This window comes from Aspergillus sydowii, assembly GCF_001890705.1.
Source record: "Aspergillus sydowii CBS 593.65 unplaced genomic scaffold ASPSYscaffold_5, whole genome shotgun sequence".
Taxonomy (NCBI): domain Eukaryota; kingdom Fungi; phylum Ascomycota; class Eurotiomycetes; order Eurotiales; family Aspergillaceae; genus Aspergillus; species Aspergillus sydowii.
Genome location: NW_024467863.1, coordinates 2,011,680 through 2,033,286, shown reverse-complemented (window position 1 = coordinate 2,033,286; position 21,607 = coordinate 2,011,680). Strand labels below are relative to the sequence as shown.

Sequence of the window (21,607 nt, the reverse complement as noted above, 5' to 3'; positions counted from 1 at the left end):
GCCGACTTAGCTCTCGAGAGTGTACCTGCACTCCTTATAAATATAGCGCAGCTGTCTTTCCCCTGTTGCTTAGCCACAATCATCTCTGCAATCCTACTCAACTCCACCATGACCCGTGTCGTTTACACACCTAACTACGACTCAACTCCTACTATGTCGCGGGCTCCTTCTCCCATCGACACCCGTGTCCCTTGCACACTCAACACCAACCTCCTGCACTGCCCATGCTGTCAAAAGGCACGCCAGGAAACCGAAGCCGTCCGTACAGACCTCGAGAGGATACAAAGCAAGGCAATCCAGGATTCCAGGGCCAGGGACAATCTCGCCCATCGCGATTCGAAGAAAGTGGAGTTTAGACCTCGAATCGCGCTAATCCTTATTGCGGCGGTAGTACCATATGTCCGTTTCTACGAGTTTGGCCCTAACGACAATTTGGTGTTCCATGCCCTTATGGTCAGTTTGTTGCTTGCTGCTATGGCTGCATATCTGGTGGTGGAACTTCTATCTTATACAGTTCAGAAATTGCAGCGTGGTCCACTTGTCCTTGAATTTATGAAATCATAACATTCTGAATCCCGTTTCGTCACATGAGAAATGGGCTCTTTATTTTGATTGAAGGGAGGATAGGTGCTTGAATTCTCAGCCATGGGCTCCTTTCGGAATGTTTTGAAAGAGAGCCTTGTTATGTTGATATAGAAACGTGGACAATAACTACGCTTAGCTTAATCTCAAAATCGTGTCTGTCTCTTGCTGGTACCATTATTCTGCATAATAATACTCACGCCTTGCCTTCCTTACGCACTCTGCTTGTTCAAATCCAGACTGTTTATAGATTTCCCGACCACAAGGTTGTACGTGACAACGCCCCATTGGCAATGTAAAACGAGGACCTGTGAATTCCCTCCTTGAGTTAGTTTTATTATTTTAGGGATAGTTACCTGATATCTATATTATTCCGGCTTGGCGCTATGGAGCGGAGTATTATTCTTCTGCAACTGTCTCTATGCCAGTCCCGCCGAAGCTGAGAAAGATAAGAGTATGACCATTTGCGCAACTTCCCATCTTCCCCTTGCAACACAGCTTATAGGAACAAGAGACCATGAAATCACTTATGAATATATGATTTTAAAGTTCAGCCTGGAGACGGCACGGTAGCTGATTTTGTTGTCGCGCCCGCACTCACCTTATCTCCTGATTCCTCGCGTGAATAATCTTCCAGCATATGTTGAGAGTAGATGTCCGCGCTGCTGTACATGGTACTTCTGGAAGGTTAGGGCCGGGCGTGAGCCTCGTTCTATCAAGTCTTACTGTTCCAACTATGATTCATATACTGTGCAGTCCAGACAGTTGAAGCAACTATTCGACACTTCAACAGACTTAATTATCGAGAAAATCAAATGGTGGCATTCTGTAGCTAGTGAAGGAGCAAGAAAAATAAAATAAAAAAAATAAAATCTCGATCAAACCCCAGTGTTGAATCTGGCGCTTCGTAAAATAACTGGATCAATGTTGAATCGATCGGACTGACGCAATATTTAAAAGCATCTACTTCATCTCAACACTCGCATTGGCGCTCATCGTCAGCGGCGAGGGGCTATTTAGACCTGCTCGCTGCTCCGCATCCTCCAAAGTGAGAACAGCATTCTTCCCACTTCCAATCCCAAAAGCACGCTTAACTGCTTTCCAGCTCTCAATACAAGCCAGATAAACAGCCATGCAGCCGAAAACAATACCCCACTCCCAGGAGATCGCGTGATGTTTGAACACAGCCCTGTTCACGACTGGGAGGTAGATGACTGGAAATGTAACAACAAATCCAGCTACAACAGCGCAGAATAGAAAGCGGTTTCGCCATACTATTGGGAAGATAGAAAACTTCTGTGGAAACTTGACTGGATCCATATTGAAGAGGGAACGACAGAAATGCTTCACTTCCCAGGCTGTTATAAGCAAGAGGAACTCCAATGTTGCATATGTCGTGGCTCTGGCGCTGAAGACTGTGTCGCAGGTCGCGTTGTAGCCCTTGTTGCACCCATCGCCTAGATCCGATGTTCCGGTGCCTGCAGCATAGATGACACTTACAAATGTAACCAGGCATAGGGAGCCTAATAAGGTCCCGTATATCATTTTATCGACTATAAGCTCGGCGGTGAAAACTCCGACACGTAGATCATGCGGTGGGCGATACATAATGTCCGGCTGAGGCTCCTCTAGGCCTAGGCCAATAGCCTGAAAGGAAGATGTGACGAGGTTTGCCCATAGGATTTCTAGTGGGGAGAGTGGGAAGACAGAGTCCCCGCTGGCATCTCTGAATGCGAGACCAACCAGGAGAAGAATGACTTGGGCGATATTTGAAATCAGTAAGTGCATGAGAAACTGCATACCGTTAACAAGTCAACAATGTCACTCTGTGTTCGAATTTGCACCTTGAAGTACCTTTTGGATATTATCAAATAATCTTCGTCCCTCCTCAACAGCCTTCACAATGGACGAAAAATTGTCGTCCGTGAGCACCATGTCAGCCGCCTCCTTCGCAACATCACTGCCGTATTTACCCATTGCAATACCGACATCGGCTCTCTTTAGAGCTGGAGAATCATTTACTCCATCTCCAGTCATGACGCAAAAAGCTTGTCGACGATGCATGGCTTCAACCATTCTCACTTTCGTTGCAGGACTACAACGCGCGATAACAAGAGGCAGCTCATTGATAGAATCAATTTCCTCGTCTGCGAGTTTGTCGAAGTCATCGGCCGTCATGACCAATCTTCCCGGACTTGGGATGTCCGTGACAGATTTCAGAATGCCAACTTCAGATGCTATTGCAGTGGCAGTCTTTACATGGTCTCCGGTCAACATGTGGACTGTGATCCCCGCCATTTGGCACTTGCGTACTGCCACTGCTGACTCAACTCGAGGAGGATCATAGAGTCCAGCAAGGCCGCTAAATTCGAGATTCGATTCAGCTGAACTGCGTGGGGACACTTGATCTCCTTGACAGATTGGTGTTCTCTTGTATGCAGTGCACAATACACGGAGCCCTTCACCTGCCATTCTGTCCGCTGTTACTCGAATGGCGCGTTCCTGATCTTTATTTGGTGATATAGAAGGGATGACTGCCTCTGGAGCCCCCTTTGTGAAGACTTCGTACACACCATCGACTTCATTGCGGTAGACAACTGACATCTTTTTGATAGCCGAGTCAAATGGATACTCGGTTTCCAAACTGATTTGGCGTCTGCTGATCACAGCATCCTTCCCGAAATTGAATCGCATGGCTAGGACATGGAGAGCGATTTCGGTTGGCTCACCCACCGCGCTCCACTCGCCGTTTTCACGATACACCATTGAGAGGTTGCAAAGCGCTAGAGCTGAAAGAAAAGTGTGCAAGGCAGGATAATCTTCGATGGCATGGTTCGAGCTCCAGTCGATCTCCTCAAACTGAGTCACTCCGCTGGTCGGATCATAGGGGTTTGTAGTTTGATGCACGGCCAGTGTTCCTGCGCCTGGAATCCAAGCACGGCGAGCTATCATCTTTCCTTGTGTCAAAGTGCCCGTTTTGTCGGAGCAGATGTTGGTAACGCCACCCACGGCCTCAAGACATTGAAGTCTTCGTACAATGACGTTGCCTTTGGCCATGGCTGAAGTACCCACAGAAATGGTAATGGTAAGCACTGCAATCAAGGATTCTGGGATAACAGCCACAGCGACACATATCCCGTAGATAAGGACTTCGCCATTGATATCCCACAAGTTGACTGAGAAGACTATGATAGCCAGTAAAATAGCCAGGGCAAATAGTAATAGCGCAAATTTACTTAGCTTGACTTGCAAGGGTGTTCCCACCAGCCCCAAGACTTTAGCAACAGAGGACTTCACATGGTGAAGCACGCGAGCAAGGGGACTGTGATTACGAACGCTGTCTTGATCTTGAAGTAGTTGTGCAATCTTTCCCATCTCTGTCCCCATTCCGGTCGCAACGACCATTCCAGTAGCTCGGCCCTGGGTCATACTACAGCCCGAGTAAGTCATATTAGTTCTATCCCCTATTGGGATATCTGGCGCTGTGAGAGTAGCGTTGGGAGTCTTAAGGATCGGTAGAGATTCGCCGGTGAGGAGGGCCTCGTCCATAGAAGCATTCATACCATCAAACAATCGAAGATCTGCAGGTACAATATCGCCAACTACAAGTTGTACAATATCTCCAATGACTAGCGACTCGGCCTTGGTGGACGTCACTCGGCCCTCACGTATCACCTTGCAGACGGGGGCGGATAGTCGATGCAGAGACAGAATTGTCATTTCGGCTCGGTAATCTTGGACAAATCTGTCTAGGGTTAGTGAGGTTCAATAACAATAAATATTGTTCAGGACATGCCCGACGACGATATTCAGCAGAATGACCGCTGTGATGACGCCTCCTTCGATATAATCATCAATACCGAAGGACAAAGCCATGGTGATGAGTAGTACCTTTGTCGTGCTCAGTAAATTGCTCAGATATCCCCCGAGCATAGCACACAGGCGTTGGATTGCAAAACTCACTATGGTCAGACTGTTGCAGACCTGCCTTAGCAGTATCGCCCAGATGGAGATGCCCTTGAACTCGCATGCTCTATTTGAGCCATTCCGCTTGAGACGGAGATCCGCCTCGGTGTCGGAAATTCCATTGCTAGAGGATTTGATCAGAAAGAAGGCTTTGGAAGGTGGTGCATTAATTATATACCGCAGGTCTGTTTGAAGGAGAATTGCAAGGGCAGATGGGTCCAAGAGGTGGGCATTCTTGACCTGGTCCGCAGACCCTTCTGAAAGCTCCTGTCTTGCTTGTTGATGGGGGCTCGAGAACAAGCTGGGACTTGTTTCCGACGCCGTGGGTTTCTTATTGATCTCGCGCTGGTCGCAGCTTAACGTGGCAGCGGTCGTAGGCGAAGATGAAGTAGGCTCCTTTAAGCCACATATAGGCGGCTCCGTCGATTCTTCGACATCGGGAGTGGTCGCTATGCCCATTCAAGTGGGTGGCGTGGATGAGCAAAGGCAGGTAGTGTACTAAAGTGTGGGCAGCTTGATGACCCTTGACAAGGAAATGTAGTCTGCGATCTAGTCCCGGGTACAGTTTGAGAGAAGGAGAAGAGAGATGAAGTAGTTGGTTCGACGGCGAAGGAGTGAGACTGTCGCTCCACTGACGGGGCCATAAACCATCCTCAGTGAGGGGAAGCTCTTGTCTGTCTCTTGGGGCCATGATGCCATTGGGTTACCACCAGGGCCAGACTCTTGGCTGATCTGATCCGGTTTGATTGCCCACGATATTGTGTTCACGCTGGTTGGCAGGTGTGTGCTGATCAGTCTGATTGGCTGCAGCCCGGTACCTCTTCTCTCAATATGTCTGGGCCTATAGCAGGAAGTTAGTACTATATTTTAACGTCATCTAATTGTGAACTCCCTCCGAGCAGCATGTCTATGTCTTTGGAGATGCCATGGTTCCGACAAGGCTGCATCTTTCTGCCTGTCCTTTGCCNCATACCACAAGACCTTGGCGTGCCGGAAAAAGCCACTTGGTGCGGCGGGATGGCTGTTTGATTCTCGGCATTCATCATTGCTGAATCATGGAAGATTTGGCTTCCGTCAATTTATCGGCCAACCAACACGTCGATTCAAAATCAAGCCACATGAGTCTCCAGGTCTTTTTTTCAAAGATGTAACATTACGAAACCTGCTTCAATCTCTGGCTCTCGCGAGTAGCGCTGTCATATTTCCATACCGTAACGCAGCCGGCTCCAAGAATCCGTCACAAAACGACTACTCGGCTTTACGGCTGGCCGCTGCCATTCGATAAATTGCGGTAGATTGCGGCTTCGATATTTCTTCACTGTTCATTGCTCGATCTAACTGAGGACGTCTTCTTCGAAGTAGCCGTCTGTCCTCGTCATTAAATACTCTCCACGGCCTCTCAAGTAATCGACAGGTCCGTACTCAGGTGAGTAAATCCGCGACTATTAATAGCACCCGTTATGCAAAAAGTATCGAGCTACTTGAGAGGGAAGTTGAATGAGAATTTTGGAAATGGAGGAGGGTAATTTCGCAAGCACGTTAAAGGCCACGGCGTGCAGTTCTATGTCCAGATAGCCATGTCCTGGCAGCACTCTATTACCGTTGAATATGCCCATGTACGCCATCTACGCCTCATCTACAATAACCTTAGCCCCCATCCCACCCATCGGATCAGCCAACACCTCCCTCGCAACCCGCGCATGCAACAGCCGCTCATCATCCGCAAGATTATCCCCAAACACAGCCGCGACCTGTTCCAGAGACTTCCCCGAGGTCTCAGGGACAAAGAGAAACGAAAACACCGCAGCACCCACACAGAACAACCCAAAGAAGAGGAACGTCCCCCAACCCAAGGAAATCAGCATTTCGGGGACCACCACACCGATAATGAAATTCGCCAGCCAGATCATCGCCGTTCCAGCCCCGACACCCTTTGCGCGTTTTGAGCTCGGGAAGACTTCTGCGGGTAGAACCCACGCGAGCGGGCCGTAGGAGGCTGCGTAGAAGAGGACATACACATCTAAATTGTCAGTATCACAGACATATTGGTTGGTGTATTATTAGCGGCTGCGGAGGCACATACAAATAAGCGCGACGCAAAACCACCCCACACCTCGGTGGGCAGCCCAATCAGCGCTGAAACGGTTCATCATGCCGGACATGATTAGATGCGGTATGGCCATGGCAATACCACCGCAAATAGCAAGAGTGCGCCGACCGATCTTATCGAGGTACATCATGGCTGGAATACCGCCGACCATCTGGATGATGTTTATCATACCGGAGAGGATCAACGACGTCTCTCTTTCTTGCCCTAGGGCTTCGAAAAACGAGGGGGCGTAGTAGACGAACGAATTGATTCCAGAGAACTATATCGTTAGTGGGATTTCAATTTGTTAGGAGAGAAGATACGTACCTGCTGGAAGAATGGAATAGCCAGGGCGACGAGTGTACGCCGAAAATATCGTTTGTTGAACAGACCAAGCCATTGCCGGAGATCAGTGCGTATAGGATGGTCCTTGTGATTCGGGTATTCGCGCTCAAGCATCTCCTCCTGGAAGCGAATCTCAGCGAGGATACCCTTCCATTCAAGTTGGACTTGGGTATCATGTTCAGGACGGCGTCGGAGGCGTGCTAGTGCTGCGAGACTATCTCCATTGCGACCTCGCATCGCCAGCCAGCGAGGGGAAAATGGGAAGAAGTGAATTGCGCCGCCGACGACGAGCGCAGGGACGATCTGAAGGAGAAACGGTAGTCTAAAAGCCCAGTCTCCATGAATAATTCTGCATAGTTGTCAGTGCCACTTGTGGAAATATAGAACGGCCCGTCCTACCTCGTCCCGTATGTCACCCAATACGCGACGATGGCGCCGATAACGATGCTAATGGCCTCCATAACCAACAGAGACCCTCTCCATGTCGGGGGTGCAACCTCTGAGATGTACAAGGGAGCCCCCATAGCCAAGGTCCCGACACCAATACCCCCAATGAATCGGCCAGCGACAAGAGTATCGTAATTCGGAGCCGCAGTCTGGATAATAGCACCAATGACGAAAAACACTGTCGCAACAGTGAGACCCCATTTTCGAGAGATCCGGTCGGCAATCGCAGGGAAGAACAAGCAGCCCACAAAGGCGCCAAGCTCCAGCATCGCCGTCATAAAGCCGGTGTGGAAGCCGTATCGGGGGCTATCTGGGGAGGTCTCGGGGTACGTCTCGCGGAACTGGTCCATTACCAGGATCAATGAGATGACGCCTTGGTCTAGAACACGGCCCGTCAGTGCAACTGCATATGTATCCTTGAAGCACGCTACATACCGTATCCGAAAGAGAATCCACCAAACGATGCCAGCATTGCGGCACCAAAGACGTAAGGAGAACGAACCAGATCCTTGATCCTTCCATTGTCGTACTGCACCTGGGCGGAGAGGATGGCTAGGGCATTCTCTTCGGCATGTTCTGCATGAACAGCGGACTCCTTGTCCAGCGTATCTGAAACACCTGTGCCAGCCATGATAGCCTGATGAAAGAAATAAACCGGACACTGAACCTTTTATTATTCTGAGAAGCTCGCTGCTCAGCTAATGTGGTTTTCTGGGGAAATGGATCTGGGGAAGCAATTTATACCCCACAAAACCCCGGCCATCAGTATGGCAGATCTGAGGCATTTCTCCGCACCAGAACTTCTCCCGTTGTGGCAAGAGGCTCCGCATTAACCACAGCGACGTACTCATTACCCCAGACTCCCCAATGCAAACCCCATCTTGCATAAGGTTATTCGCATTGACTGCGCGCCGATTGGTTCCTGTCCATCAGTCTCCACTTGCCGGATGAGGAAACTGCCTAAACTGGAAAATTTCCCAATGTGGAAGTCGGCCAATGGCAGTATTGTCTCGGTGCAAGAAGGCTGTTTTCTACCTTGACACTACACATAATGCTTGTCAGCAAGTTGGCATCCAAAAGAGTAATGTATCGTTGGGCTGACACTATAGCCGCCAGATAACCATCAACCACTCCTGTCAGTATCGGAAAACGAGTCCCGACCTGGTACGGACCGGTAGGTGTACAGTATTAGTACAGGGTGGAGCTTTGAGAATTATGAACGTCAACATTTCTAGATGCTCCTTTCTTAGTTATATGGGAAAAGGAAAATGTCACAGTAACAGCTTGGCACCGGCAAACTCCTTGCGTTGTGGTAAATCGTATTGATCAGTTGGACCTGTCGCACAATGACAAATTTTGCTCGAGGGTTCCAGAAAACCTGCTAGATGGTGTCCACAGAGTAGGTCTATGTATTACGCAGTATAGATCATTTGTTCGACATTTTCTCTACCCCTTGAAACCGTAATCTTAGCTACAGAGCCCAGAATTGCTAGTTAGGTAGCTTTCTTCCTCCCGATTTCACAATTGCCGTCTTCGTTCCCTATGTACCTCCGGCCCGAACCTCTTTTAGAAAGAGTATCAGCGGAAATCTGTGCTTGCTTCTCTGGGAAGTTGTAGCTGGGTTAGGGCTACCGCCGCTGCATCACCACTATCCATTCTCAATAAGCGGGACACGAAAATGTTCAAAGGAATATTGCACCCCGTTCAGGTCACCCATTTGACTGCCCGTCTTCTATATCAAAATGCAATATAGGAATATTAACCAAGATTCACCGCGCCTCAGGCCATTCAACCTTTGCTCTGGTATAATCTCAGATGTTAAGGTGAATGATCGATATATAGCACCCATTATTCAGCTTGAGTCTCTTTGATTGGTCGGAAGGAATAAATAAACAGCACACTAGCATCATAAAGTTTGAATCAAGAATCCTGTTTCAAAATGTGGGATGCGAGAAGATATTTTGCATGTGTTCATGATATATATTTGTGAATCCTGTGACTACCTAGCTCGATAAGTGAACTTCTTGTAAGGAAAGTTCTGCGTTTTCTAGAAATATAGCGGATTAAGATTGAAACTGAGTTCCAATTGACTCTTATAACTCTCTTTCTGTCGTTCAGGGTGTACAAAGCAAGCTTCCAGTTGTGGTTTGGTTCTGGTCGTGGCTTCCTCGTTGGAGACGGCACCTTGAATGCACCTTCCCTATAAAGGACTAGCGTTCAAGTGCGGAACCGAGCAACCAATGAAAGTTGGCCCACGTGGAATCTAATCAGATTAGATACGGACCAGGTGAATCCGAAGCCGCAGCCGGCCCAACGTCTCACCCGCACCTCTCGTGCGATCTGATAATTCTGTCATGCTACAACCCCTAGGAACCTGTCTATCACTTCCTCCGTATCTCACCCATATTATCAGGCTACCTCGTCCCCAGTAGCCAACTCATACCTTTTCTGTCTTTCTTCTCTCTCTTCCTCTTTTTGTACATATTCTTATCCCTGAAACTCCACCGCTTCAGTGGGTCCCGCAACTTCCGAGCTCGGGGCAGCTTACTCCCAGTCATGCCCCGCGGGCTTCTGATCCCATAATCCTTTCCTTTCTTCTCTTGTTTATCCGAAATAACTATCGTCATGCGGACCCATGTCTACCTTTCAATCGCTTTATATGCTGCCCTAGTACCAGCAGTCATCGTCCCCGTCAACGAGCGGTGTGTCACATCCATTTCTACGGCCTATGGATATATAACTTTCGCCGGGTCTACGTCACGGAAGGGGTTTGGGCCGCGATGCCAGAATATTCTTGAGGTCACGTCAATCTACGCTTCTTCGGACGTTTATTGCAAACCGGAGGAACGAGCAGCTGGGATCTCACAACTTGAGACCCTTTGCAGAGATGGAGGTCTAGAGCTGATTCCCAGGGACCAGCTTGCCGAGAACCTCACAGGTGATGCTATTAGTCGTATGCGTACGGTTGACTTTCTCGAACTGCCACTCTCTGAACCCGTCGACACTCCCGTGCTTCTATCCCCGTCACATTATCGCAGCGTCTTCAGAACAATAGTAAGCCTTCCGTTACGCTCTCTAGGGTCCATCTAATCTGGATCTTGGCAGGATACTTGGGCGTTTGAGAGCTGGACTCACTATGCATATGGGTATGAGCACGCCTTTGGCCACTGTGGAATATCTAACGAATCACAGATACCTTGGTTACCTTTACTGGGCCTGTATCCTGTTGGTAGGGATGGTCAACCACATGTTACAATCCTTTTTCACATCTAGATATGATCAACTACCACAAGGCGCAAGGCTGCCACGGAATTCTCCCATACGACGAAGCTATCACTGGATCGAGACCCATTTTCTTGTTCCTACAACCATCCCATCTCACGGGCGCAAATTTCTCTGGTGGACATTTTCGACCCGGAGAGACGCGCTTATTTCTCTGGGATTTTGGCTGCTGAGCACCGTTGCCTGCCTGGTGAGCTATCGTTTGTTTCCGGAAAATATATAGTATGACCACGGCCTCTCTTTTAACCCTTCCCCACTAACACATCGCAGCTGGCCGGACGAGTCCGCACAACTCATCCGATATATGGCCGACCGGACTGGGATCGTATCGTTCGCCAATCTCCCCTTATTATGGCTCTTCGCGGGACGTAACAATATATGCGCTTGGGCGACCGGCTGGAATTTCGCGACTTTCAACATATTTCATCGCCACATGGCGTGGATTGCGACTATCCAGGCTGTTGCTCATACAGTGCTTTACCTCATTCTCTTCTTCCAAAGTTCGTCTCCCTTGGATGATGCGAACCAGCTGCTAACCGTTATTCTAGATTCCGACCCCTGGAGGAAGCTCCAAAAGCCGTATCTCATATGGGGAACTCTTGTAAGAACGGCGAAAACGAGTTCTGACCGTAATTCTAACTGGGTTCCAGGCAACTGTTTTGATGGTGCTCATCCTACCGGCTGCAGTGAATTGGTTCCGCCACCGAGCGTATGAGACGTTCCTTATCATCCATATCGTTTTCTCCATTGGCCTACTCGTCGGCTGTTTCTAGTGAGTATCTATCAAACATTCTTCGGGCCTTCTAACATTTCCAAGTCATACCATCATATTCGAAGGCCAGGAATACTGGTTCTACCTTTGGCTGCCCGTTGGAATATGGGCTTTTGATCGGGCCCTCCGTATCGTTCGTCTGCTGTTTTGCAATCTTCATGTCCAATTCAATCCAGGAGGACAGGTGCAACGCACCACAAGCACAGCGACGTATGATAAAGCAGCCGATTTGATTCGGTTGGAGGTCGTACCTGGCTCAAACACACTGCAACCCCGACCTGGTCAATATTACTTCCTCTACCAGCCATTTCGACTGACAGGCTGGGAAAGCCACCCCTTTACTCTCGGTTGCTGGTCATACGAACTGGGACGAAATGCATCGACGCCTGGGACGCCCAGGTCAAAAAGCGATGAACGCGTAGATGTTTCCCAAATCCCTCTCCTCTCCGACGACTCTTCTGGCAGTCGGTCGCCCGACGGTCGACTGCAACAGACGGCCAGTGCCTCTCGCGAACTGCGACTCGTCTTCTGGATCAGACCCTACGATGGCTGGACCCGGCATGTACAGCAGAAATGCATGAAGTCGCCCGACCAAACAACCAACGCAACAATGCTCCTGGAAGGGCCGTACGGCCGCGAGTTCCCCCTCTGGAGCTACGACTCCGTCCTCCTCATCGCTGGCGGTACAGGTATCGCCTCCGCCGTACCCTACATCCAAGACCACATCACACGCTCTGACCGCTTTTCCTCCACGGCCGCATCCACGACGCCCGACGAAGAATCCTCCAAAACCCGCATCCAAAATATGAGCCTGGTCTGGGTCACGCGGCAACCCGCATTCATCGACCAACTCGCCTCAACGGAACTCAGCGCCGCTCTCGACCGGGATGACTTCCGTGCCTCATTTTACGCTACATCGCCCCTTGCTCGGTGGCAGCGCGGATCCAGCTCCAGCTCCAGCTCCAGCTCCACCCCGGGCTGCGGGTCGGGTTCTGGCCCTTGTCTAGGACCACCCGGTCCGTGCGTCGCCACCGATGTAGATCTCCCTACACTAACAGACAAGGATGTCGATATTTTGCAAGGCCGGCCGAACCTGGAAAAGATTGTTTCGGTCTTTGCCGAGGAGGCGCATCATGCTGATTCGTCCGCGGCCGTGCTGGTTTGCGGGCCGCAGAAAATGGCGGATGAGGCCCGCGCGGCGGTGTGCCTTGCTATGCAGCAGGGGTATGGACTGAGATATGTTGAGGAGTCGTTTACTTGGTAGCCTGGACCCAGGTGTTCCAGAGCAATTAAACTCACTGGTTTGACTTTAATGATCTTTTGCATTCACGAAGGCCATGAAGACCGGATCTCACGATTAGATGTATATAAATTGTTATATAGGAGTAATAGAACAGAATATAGCACTTTCATTCCAGATAGTGCACATATCCTGCGCGGAACGTCGTCAATTCTTGTTCAGTAATTGTTCAGTCACTGCGCTTTGGTCGTCCAGGATCTGGCGGTGTGTTTGCTTATAGGTAGGGCTTGGTTCTTCGCCTCCCGTCAGGGGCAAAGAGGCTGGGACTTGTTCAAACTATGGGCCAGATCTGAATCTGTTCACCGAGGACGTCAGCGGCGACTAAAGCGCCGACAGGAGACATGTCTCACCCCTGTCCGCGGAAATACCAATCGCATCCTATATCGGGGTTGATGGGGTGGACATGTCACATCGACCCCGGACAGTGTGGGGTTCGACCCACCAAGCTGGCAAATTGGCAGGCAAGTTTAGCCATGGAGAGGTTTCTGTTGCAGATAATTGGGACTGGACATTGCTTGTGGGGTTTCTGCCATGGCATACATGATGATGCGCCACTTGGTTGCCTCGCATAGGATCAACACCAATAGTCGACTCGATATCACACGATATCACACTATACGAGCAGGAATATTGGCAAGCCCATGCAAGGGCTTTCGTCCAGGAAAGATTTTCAGGGACAATGTCGGGCTTTTGCTTGTTTACAGAGAAGCCTGCGAGCAGCTTCAAAAATCTATAAAGGCAGCGTCAAATCACACCATCATCCAACATCATCAGCTCAACCAGTCTCAGCATCAAAGCCAGTCTCCTCTTCACTCTCCAATCCAATCCAATACCGGTTTTTCGTAACCCAAACTTTTAAAACTACCGTCAAAATGAAGTTCCTCGCCATCGCCGCTCTCGCCGCCACTGCCCTGGCCATCCCCAACGGCCCTGGCTACGGTGCCAGCAACAACGACTACACCAGCCAGCAGGACATCGACCAGGAGCAGACCATCACCCCGCAGTCCTGCGGTAAGGCCCAGCTGAGCTGCTGCTCCTCTGAGGATAAGACCACCAAGGTGTCTCCTCAGGCCAGCAAGGATCTCCTCAACCTCCTAGGCAACGATGCCCTCGACGGCCTGCTCGGCAACTACAAGGGCTGCGCGCCTCGTACGTTCTCCCGCCTTCCCTGATATGATTCAGAATAGGCTATTTTGTTCAACATATACTGCATATCCATAGATGCTAACAGGGACATCCTATCTCTAGTCGTCGATGCTGATGTTCTTAACATCCCCGAGCTCCTCAAGCAGGGCCAGTGCAACAACAACTTCGCTTGCTGCAACCAGAACGATTCCGGCGACATTGTGAGTCCTCCTTTGCTTTTCAGATTCGCCGATAAATAAGCATCGGAGTCTAGAGCTAACAAACCCTTTTAACACAGAACCAGCAAGGCCTTGTCAACGCCGCCATCCCTTGCATTCCCGTCAAGGTTCTCTAGACGGACCCGACTTGCCTGGGTCCTGACCCGGCGAACGCCTGATGGCCTGATAGGCAGACAGTGCACCTCGGTTTCAAAATGGAGTGGATTAGATGTCATTCGTTGGATGGTTTCCAAGACGGCTTCTGCGAGGGAAAGCTGGTCTGTACTGTACCTACTTCGCTCATTATGTTTTTATACTCCCAGGTGCCTTTCCCAAGGTAGCGTGGATGTTGCATTGATATATAATACATAGTAATTAATTGTTTTTACTATAACTCTTCTCTTCCAATCCAATTTCTCTTTTCTCCATTTCTTGTTTCCTGATTCTTCTCTGTCGTTAAGATAACGTCTGACTCTCAGATACACTTGATATTAACCAATTGTCGGATCTAATTAATCTGCTACATGTAGTAATGACACTGCTGTATGGCTTATACTAGCCACTTGGTACATCTCCTTCCATGGATGCTCAGTGCTGGTGCTCTACTCAATATGATCCTGCTGTTGTTCAGGCAGGCGTATGGAATTGTGACCAGGATGTAGTCTGATTGAGCTAACAGCCAGTGTGGTACTATTGAGGGGCCTCTTTACGACGATATGTCTCCTTCACCGGCGACCCAGCATGGTCAGCCACTTCCCACTCCCCAATCCCTCGCTCTGGAGGAACCTTCCTCTTCCCCCTCCCGCCTCCTCCTTCGATCAGGTTGCCTGGCCGATAGCTCGGATCAGCCATCATGCGACGTATTGCCGAGACATGAATCTTGGAGCCTTTTGGAATATCCCGCACCTCTCCAAGGGGAAGCGGAAATCGAACGGGCTTCCAGGACCCATCCTGCTGCAAATACATTCTCCGAAAGGGCAAATATTCCAAGATCCTCCAGGACAGCACCACTGCCCATGGGACGCCTCTTCCATATTCGAGGCAGTCATGGATGTGCCCCCGTTCTGCAGCAATGCGCATGCCGTCTTCCAGTCGCATCGTATTGCCTCCCTTTTCATCGTCATTCTGTTTCTGTTCGTTGCTGAGACTAGGAGCCCTGCCTTCTCGGTCCTCACAGGAGTCCTCGCAGCAGTTGAACTTTTTCAACCTCTCCTGGTCAAATTTGAGACCTGCTCGTTGTGCCTCATGCACCATCCATACCAAGGGCACATGGCTGAGCTCCATCTCTTCGTCGTTACTCAACTTGAACCCCCCGCCGATATCAGCATGGCATCCAGGAAACCAGACCTCCTCGATATCCTGCCACCCGTCACTCCTCTCCTCGCACAGGTTCTCCGATTGCGCGCTGGGCCGCTCATGTTGATCTGGTAGCTGCGGTAGCGGCGGTGCCTGTTGCGACTCCGAGTTTGTTTCCCCTCCCTCTTTATCCTCGTAGTATAATCTGAATCCACGTTGTCGCGGGACACGTATATGATGTCGTTCCAACCTCTGCCGCGTCCGGGCTCGCCATGATACAGCAGTCCGACCCGGATCTGATATAAGATCGTGACGAAATCTCGCGCGCCGCTCATCGATGCCCACGGCATGTCGGATGATCTTGGCTGAGCATCGTGCCAGCTTGCTTCGCTGCATCCATGCCCCCTCCAGTGCGGGCGTACTATTGACGGTATCGAACAGACCCAAGAAGTATATTGGCGAGATTGGGCTGGTAAATGTTTCCCGAAACGCCTTGATATACTCATACAGACTCTGGTTTCGTGCTGGGTCGGCATCCCTCTTATTGCGCGCCCGCTGCCACTCCGAGTATGTCATCCAGGCAAATCGGACTAGGTCTTCATTTCCTCTTTTTATTAGACCGACCGTATCTAGCATTTCTGCGAGGAACCGCGCAACATACGCGCCCCTGCTGAACCCGAAGAAAAAGATCCTGTCGCCGGGTGAGTAGTACCGCATGAGGAAGATGTAACCCCCCATAACATGCTGAGCGAATGTGGTTCCTATTGCAGCATCTTTGGCTTTCAGGAATACCGACCTGGCCTTGCTGGTTCGTCCACTTTTTGACATCCATGTGGAGGATACAAGAGTCCCGAATCCCGGCTGGAAATAGTGATACCGTCTTGCATCCCCGTGGTCGAGCATCTACCCATATTAGCACCATATACCTCCACTATCTCAACGGATGAGCTCACCCTAAAAACTTTGAGGACATTGCTATCCGACTCATCCCCGTTAAATTTATACCCAGTCCCATCAAAGCACAGGACCAGCTCCTTTGGACCGCCATTGCCTACATCTGGATCCGCCATGCTCTCTGTGCACGCCAGCAGTTCTGGCAACGGGTTCAACCCGAGTTTGCGGCGGATGGTAGTCGAGTTCATGGGGCAGTGCGCATTTGCCCTTGCATCCTGGGATTACAGAAGAGGTTCGTTGCGTGGATTACTCATTCTGGGGGGACTTTGCCTCCACAGTCCAGACCTTGATTCATCCGATGGATCCGAGACTTGAGTCTGGTTCTGGGCTGGCGAACCGTGGGTCTGTCGTTGACATAATATTGGCGATATAAGTTATGGAGGGCTGGCTCTACTTGGTCAATTCCTACTTAAATACTTGGGCATTCATGTTGGGGATAGCTGGCTCGCAACCAGCCATGCATGGTTTTTGGTATAGCGGTCTGGCCCCTCGTCACCCCATGCCTAAGTAGACTTATTTGCTATTATACAGGAGAATTACTCTGTCTCATCATGAGTCCAGCCCAAAACCCTCTTCGCCTTGTCCGTAGTCCAAAACGCCTGGTTCTTCGACATATCCGCCCGAATCTCAGCCTTGGGATAGTACTTCTTCGCCAGCTCCTGCGACGGCGTACTCTGCGTCGTAGTCGGCGCAACAATATTCAATATCTGACAGCCCCGTAGATTCTCCGCGCGCTCAACAGCAAGCAAACACGCTCTGGCTGTAGCCTCAGGGCTCACCCACCCCCACAGCTGCCCAACAGCAGCCTCGTCCCAGTTCCGCTTATGCTCCTCGCGCACATCCTTCAACGGCGCAACCTCGTGAATCCGGAGACAGGCTATGTTCATCCCAGGGAACCAGTCCACAAACGATCTCGCCTGGTACTCAGCCTCCTCCTTCGCCATTGCATACGAGTCCGTCGGCCGCTGCGGCGCATCCTCGTCCAGCGGGAAATAATCAAAATGCAGCGGCCGGTTCGCATACGCCAACCCCACCGCGTTCACAGACGAGGCATAGCATACCCTCTTGATGCCAAGACTCCCTGCCGCATGGAACCCGTTGAAGGCGGCGTTGACGTTGTTGTTGTGGACCTTCCAATCGTCCTTGCCCACCGGGTCAGGCAGGGCCGCGAGATGGATGATTGCGTCGCAGCCCCTGAATGCGTTCAGTGTGGAGTCGTAGTCATTTGCGACGTCGGCGGTGCGCATTTCGGAGTTTGGGGTCCCGTCGTAGTCTGTGTCGGTGCGGTTTATCTGGATGGTTTGGTGGCCGGCGCGAGAGCATTGCTGGACGGCCTTTTGGCCTACTGTGCCTCGGGCGCCGGTGATGGCGATCTTCATCATGATAGTTGCACGTATGTGTGTATGTAAGTTAGTGGTTTGTGAGGATAGAACCAAAATTTGGATCTATTTATTAAATCGGTTATTTGTAGGGCTACTGTAAAGGTGATTTCATGCGGCGATATCTTTTTTGCGTCATCCTCACGTAGCAGCCCATGACGTCTTGGATGCAGACACTTCTCGGCGACTCAAATTATCGAACAGCAAATGAAGCTACTCTTGTAGAAACTTTCACATTGATGGGCCTGGAATGCTGTTCCCTTCGAGGGCGGAGCTTGTCGCGGTAGGCAATACAATACCTTCAGCGATCACCAATATAGATCTGGGGGTTGATCTGGTCGTGTCTTCCTGCCATTGGTGCTTATTTTTATGACAAAAATTTTTCGCTTTTATTAATCCTGACCTTTCTACCATAGCCCTTATATCCCTAAATCACAGCCTCTTCTCTTGTGACACCGATATGTTGTCGAAGTCGTGGTGGTATATATCCTGCATGGAAATTAAGCTTAGAATCTGTGGTTGGCCTATTGTGTAGACCTTCTTTGAAACAATCTCTAAAATATTTTTATAGAGCTATCATTACAAGTATTCTAGTAGAATAGAAAGATTACCCCTATTCGAAAGGTGCAGCGCCCTGTTGAAATTCCCTCCATCTGGTGATAACTCTGCCTGAGGCAATCACCGGAACTGCAACCGAAAACCCGAGCGCCAAGACCGTTTCCCGACGGTGGACAACCGACACCCCTCGGACAACATTCCGACGACCTTCCTCAACACAACGGCAGGCCATCATACGATACGGACAGATTCGACGATGGAGACCTCTTCATCGCCCCAGATCAACCCTCAGGCTGACTCATCTGGCCAACGTCCGAAGCGCCGCAAGATTGCAGTCGCCTGCGATGAGTGTCGCGGGCGAAAGGTCCGATGCGACGGGGTCCAGCCCGGTAAGTGCTCCGACATGTCACCCATTACTGGAGTGGATAGGGAGTTGTTGGCTGACTCTCCACTATGCAGTCTGTGGACAGTGTGCGAAAAGAGCGGACCATGGAGTACATTGTCATTACACCGGGGAAGGTGAGAAGAAACGCGCAGCGCAGAAGTATGCAGAACCTCCGCTCCGTGCATTCGCTATTCTATTTTTTCAGCTAATTCTGGCAACTACTTAGTTATATCGCCAACCTGGAGACCCGCCTTAGACATCTGGAGGGTCCAGGATATATCCCTGGTCTAGTGGAACTCACCGATTTTCGGAAATCAGACCATGCATCTGTACGTTGTTACCCTTGCTTGCGGACTAGAGGTTAGAGGATCTAACATCCTGTAGCAGATGACCCCGTCGAACAAGCCACCGTCCTCTACTGGGTCGCCAGGCTCTTTACCCTATACTTCCCAGTTATCGTCAGTGCGCCATCAACCGCAGCATAGGCCTAGTATATCCCTGGGTGCTGACCCAGGACGCTCCCCGTCATGTGCTGCGTGCCAGGGTTCACCGGGAGCAAATCCAAACTGCACCCACAAGGGGGGGAATTCGACTCAGCGAGCATCGAATCCAGCTGAAGCTAGTACAGATGGTGTTATTGCTATGATGGGTGCCATGGAAGAAGAGCGCCCCTCCCAAGGATTCTTCGGCAGCTCGAGCGCGGCAAGTTTCATGCGCCAAATAAAAACTGCAGTGGATAAGCGTGTATCGTCGCCAGATCAACGTACATCTGAGTCCATCTTGGGACTTCGTCCGCCCTCGAGTCTGAGATCGAATCAAAAGGAACGGCAGAGTGCGATTCATGACTATGTCCTTCCGCCTCGGAAGACGGCAGATAACCTGATGAATGTGTACTGGCACTATGTTTTTCCACTGTACCCCCTTGTTGACAGCATCCATCTTCGTGAAGAGTACTCACGGATATGGACTGGAGACGCGGTGCAGTCTGACGAGAATATGCTAATGTGCACCTTCAATGTTATTTTCGCCCTCTCTTGCCAGCTTGCTGATTTTCTCGCTCCAGAAGAGCGTGAGGCTTCGGCAGCAGCATTCTTTTCACGCGCCAAGGACTTGTTACATTTCAACTTATGGGACTCTGGGTCGGCTGGTCTGATCCAGTGCCTACTTCTAATGGCGCAGTATTTACAGAGTACTGACTCGGCCCACCAGTGCTGGATCGTCACTGGTTTGGCTGTCCGGAATGCACAGAGTATGGGGCTCCATCTCCCAGAGACAATCGCGCGTCTCCAGAGCCCGCAGGAAGAACAGCTGGCGCGGAAGATTTGGCACGGTTGCGTTCTCATGGACCGGTATGTGCGATGATCCTCTACCTTCGTATTATCTGACCAAGTCTAGAGTTATATCGATGACCTTTGGGCGCCCCGCTATGATTTCAAAAGCATCATGCGGATCGGTTCCATTACCTGCAACTATCGACGAGGAGTATATCGCCTCAGCGTCCGGGCCTGAGGTAGCCCAGCCCGCTGACCAGCCCTCAATAATGGCGTTCTACGCCAAGTCGCTGGAGCTTTACGAAATCCTAAATGACATCCTATTGAGTCTATATAAACCCGTTCCGGAGGAGAGCCCGGATGACATTTACGACTTCTATTTTAGCCGCGATACCAATGAGGACGAGCTGACTATTTTCGAACTTGACCGCGCTCTTACGAAATGGACGCGGAGTCTGCCTCCTCACCTGCGCGGGGAGCCCGCTTCAGGTCCTAACAATATGATTTTCTACCGCCAGACTGTCGTGTTACGAGCAAGGTGAGTTGTGACATCTTACCCCTGTTCTCATATGCTAAGTACTTTCCAGATTTCTCCACGTAAGGATGCTGCTTTTCCGACCGATATTATCCAAGTACTGCACGTCCCGCGACATGGGCACCGACCCTCTCATATCGCTCGCCGATTCCTTCCCACAACGCGTTGCCCTGCAATGCTCGATAATTTGCGTCAAGGTTGCCCGAGAGATAATCGAATTGCTGCACGGAAATATACCCACCGACGGAACCTCTGGGCCCCTTCCAGCGTGGTGGTACAACATTCTTTGTAAGTCCACACCCCATCTACACTTGACCGGGCACTTGGTTTAACATAGTAAAAACAGACGTATACACCGCCGCTACAATCATAATCGCCAGTCGCTTATGTCCATCAATTCTGGAAGAAGTAACCGAAGACGCCCTAACGCGGTCCTGGGACTGCGCTCTAGAGATTCTCAGAAAATACCAGAGTTACAGTACATCTGCGCGACGATGTGTTGCAGCGCTAGAGATCCTGTACGAACGGACAGTCGCCGACTCAACTGATGATCGCCCACAGTCTCAAAACGCCTTTCCTACGGCCAATACCATGGGGGATATGTCATTGGGAGAGGGGATAAATGCCAGTTTGCTTGATGGCTTTGACTTGCCAGACTTCCAGGACATGTCCTGGCTCAATAGTGTTCCGAGTCATCTATATTGATCTGCTCCACGGTTCGTCTTCTCTACTAGCTCAATACGACGTCTAAATAGGTATGGAGGCCGTCTAAAGGATTGCCGATGTCCATAGTTAGACTCGAGCCAAGTACCACAACCCTTGGTAAAAACGCAGGCGCAAAACTCCATCCCGCATTTCTGACCTGTGCATCGGAGGGAGTTCCTTTCTTTCTTTTTCATTCTTCATCAGAGTCGGGTGAACAGAGCCCGAATAATTTTTCCGTCAATTAAAACGGCGTCGCTCACTTGGCAGGGGAATTCCCCGCATCCCCTTTCCCCAGGGGCCCCGACTCGCCCAAAAGCTAGGGCAAGCTCCAGATTAATACGTAGCAGGCCAATTATTCCGACAGCTGGGCGCATACCAATCATTGTTTTTTCGCGGAA

The 21,607-nt window shown here is 50.5% G+C and overlaps 7 protein-coding genes across 7 annotated transcripts; 3 read left to right on the top strand and 4 right to left on the bottom strand.

Annotated features, from left to right (window-relative positions):
• Positions 1-1,375: 1,375 nt before the first annotated feature.
• Positions 1,376-5,452, bottom strand: ASPSYDRAFT_79038 (uncharacterized protein). The gene is made up of 5 exons (XM_040850985.1): positions 4,727-5,452; positions 4,546-4,672; positions 4,379-4,473; positions 2,437-4,327; positions 1,376-2,376 (listed from the first exon to the last, which is right to left on the bottom strand). Exons 1-5 carry the CDS (start codon positions 5,005-5,007, stop codon positions 1,546-1,548), a joined length of 3,225 nt encoding a protein of 1,074 aa, XP_040702978.1. The 5' UTR covers positions 5,008-5,452; the 3' UTR covers positions 1,376-1,545.
• Positions 5,453-6,173: 721 nt separating this feature from the next.
• Positions 6,174-8,060, bottom strand: ASPSYDRAFT_150895 (uncharacterized protein; the record flags this gene model as incomplete). The annotated part of the gene is made up of 5 exons (XM_040842050.1): positions 6,174-6,568; positions 6,632-6,917; positions 6,965-7,331; positions 7,382-7,808; positions 7,865-8,060. 5 exons carry the CDS (start codon positions 8,058-8,060, stop codon positions 6,174-6,176), a joined length of 1,671 nt encoding a protein of 556 aa, XP_040702977.1.
• A 1,703-nt stretch (positions 8,061-9,763) lies between these two features.
• ASPSYDRAFT_79036 (ferric reductase family protein) lies at positions 9,764-12,923 on the top strand. Its single transcript, XM_040850984.1, has 7 exons — positions 9,764-10,483; positions 10,535-10,575; positions 10,622-10,933; positions 10,982-11,211; positions 11,260-11,312; positions 11,362-11,483; positions 11,529-12,923. The coding sequence occupies exons 1-7, from the start codon at positions 10,055-10,057 to the stop codon at positions 12,745-12,747; spliced, it is 2,406 nt and encodes an 801-aa protein (XP_040702976.1). The 5' UTR covers positions 9,764-10,054; the 3' UTR covers positions 12,748-12,923.
• Positions 12,924-13,655: 732 nt separating this feature from the next.
• ASPSYDRAFT_89883 (uncharacterized protein) lies at positions 13,656-14,263 on the top strand (the record flags this gene model as incomplete). Its single annotated transcript, XM_040852238.1, has 3 exons — positions 13,656-13,932; positions 14,032-14,129; positions 14,207-14,263. The coding sequence occupies 3 exons, from the start codon at positions 13,656-13,658 to the stop codon at positions 14,261-14,263; spliced, it is 432 nt and encodes a 143-aa protein (XP_040702975.1).
• A 565-nt stretch (positions 14,264-14,828) lies between these two features.
• Positions 14,829-16,462, bottom strand: ASPSYDRAFT_125605 (T6SS phospholipase effector Tle1-like catalytic domain-containing protein; the record flags this gene model as incomplete). The annotated part of the gene is made up of 2 exons (XM_040840457.1): positions 14,829-16,325; positions 16,376-16,462. Coding segments are annotated over 2 exons (1,584 nt in total), but the record flags the coding sequence as incomplete, so codon positions are not given.
• Positions 16,463-16,767: 305 nt separating this feature from the next.
• ASPSYDRAFT_45590 (NAD-dependent epimerase/dehydratase family protein) lies at positions 16,768-17,797 on the bottom strand. Its single transcript, XM_040847073.1, has one exon. It carries the CDS (start codon positions 17,753-17,755, stop codon positions 16,913-16,915), a length of 843 nt encoding a protein of 280 aa, XP_040702973.1. The 5' UTR covers positions 17,756-17,797; the 3' UTR covers positions 16,768-16,912.
• A 772-nt stretch (positions 17,798-18,569) lies between these two features.
• On the top strand, positions 18,570-21,209 carry ASPSYDRAFT_89880 (transcription factor domain-containing protein; the record flags this gene model as incomplete). Its single annotated transcript, XM_040852237.1, has 7 exons — positions 18,570-18,702; positions 18,773-18,857; positions 18,925-19,027; positions 19,083-20,047; positions 20,094-20,507; positions 20,557-20,792; positions 20,851-21,209. The coding sequence occupies 7 exons, from the start codon at positions 18,570-18,572 to the stop codon at positions 21,207-21,209; spliced, it is 2,295 nt and encodes a 764-aa protein (XP_040702972.1).
• Positions 21,210-21,607: the final 398 nt, after the last annotated feature.

What these genes read in the sequence shown, in the direction of transcription:
- ASPSYDRAFT_45590 (XM_040847073.1), bottom strand. Translation starts at nt 17,755, where the DNA reads ATGAAGATCGCCATCACCGGCGCCCGAGGCACAGTAGGCCAAAAGGCC.
- ASPSYDRAFT_79038 (XM_040850985.1), bottom strand. Translation starts at nt 5,007, where the DNA reads ATGGGCATAGCGACCACTCCCGATGTCGAAGAATCGACGGAGCCGCCT. An exon ending in TCTGCAACAGTCTGACCATA is followed by an intron (nt 4,474 to 4,545) that starts GTGAGTTTTGCA and finishes AGCACGACAAAG; the next exon opens with GTACTACTCATCACCATGGC. An exon ending in CTGCTGAATATCGTCGTCGG is followed by an intron (nt 4,328 to 4,378) that starts GCATGTCCTGAA and finishes AACCCTAGACAG; the next exon opens with ATTTGTCCAAGATTACCGAG.
- ASPSYDRAFT_79036 (XM_040850984.1), top strand. Translation starts at nt 10,055, where the DNA reads ATGCGGACCCATGTCTACCTTTCAATCGCTTTATATGCTGCCCTAGTA. An exon ending in TTGTTTCCGGAAAATATATA is followed by an intron (nt 10,934 to 10,981) that starts GTATGACCACGG and finishes AACACATCGCAG; the next exon opens with CTGGCCGGACGAGTCCGCAC. An exon ending in CCTCATTCTCTTCTTCCAAA is followed by an intron (nt 11,212 to 11,259) that starts GTTCGTCTCCCT and finishes CCGTTATTCTAG; the next exon opens with ATTCCGACCCCTGGAGGAAG.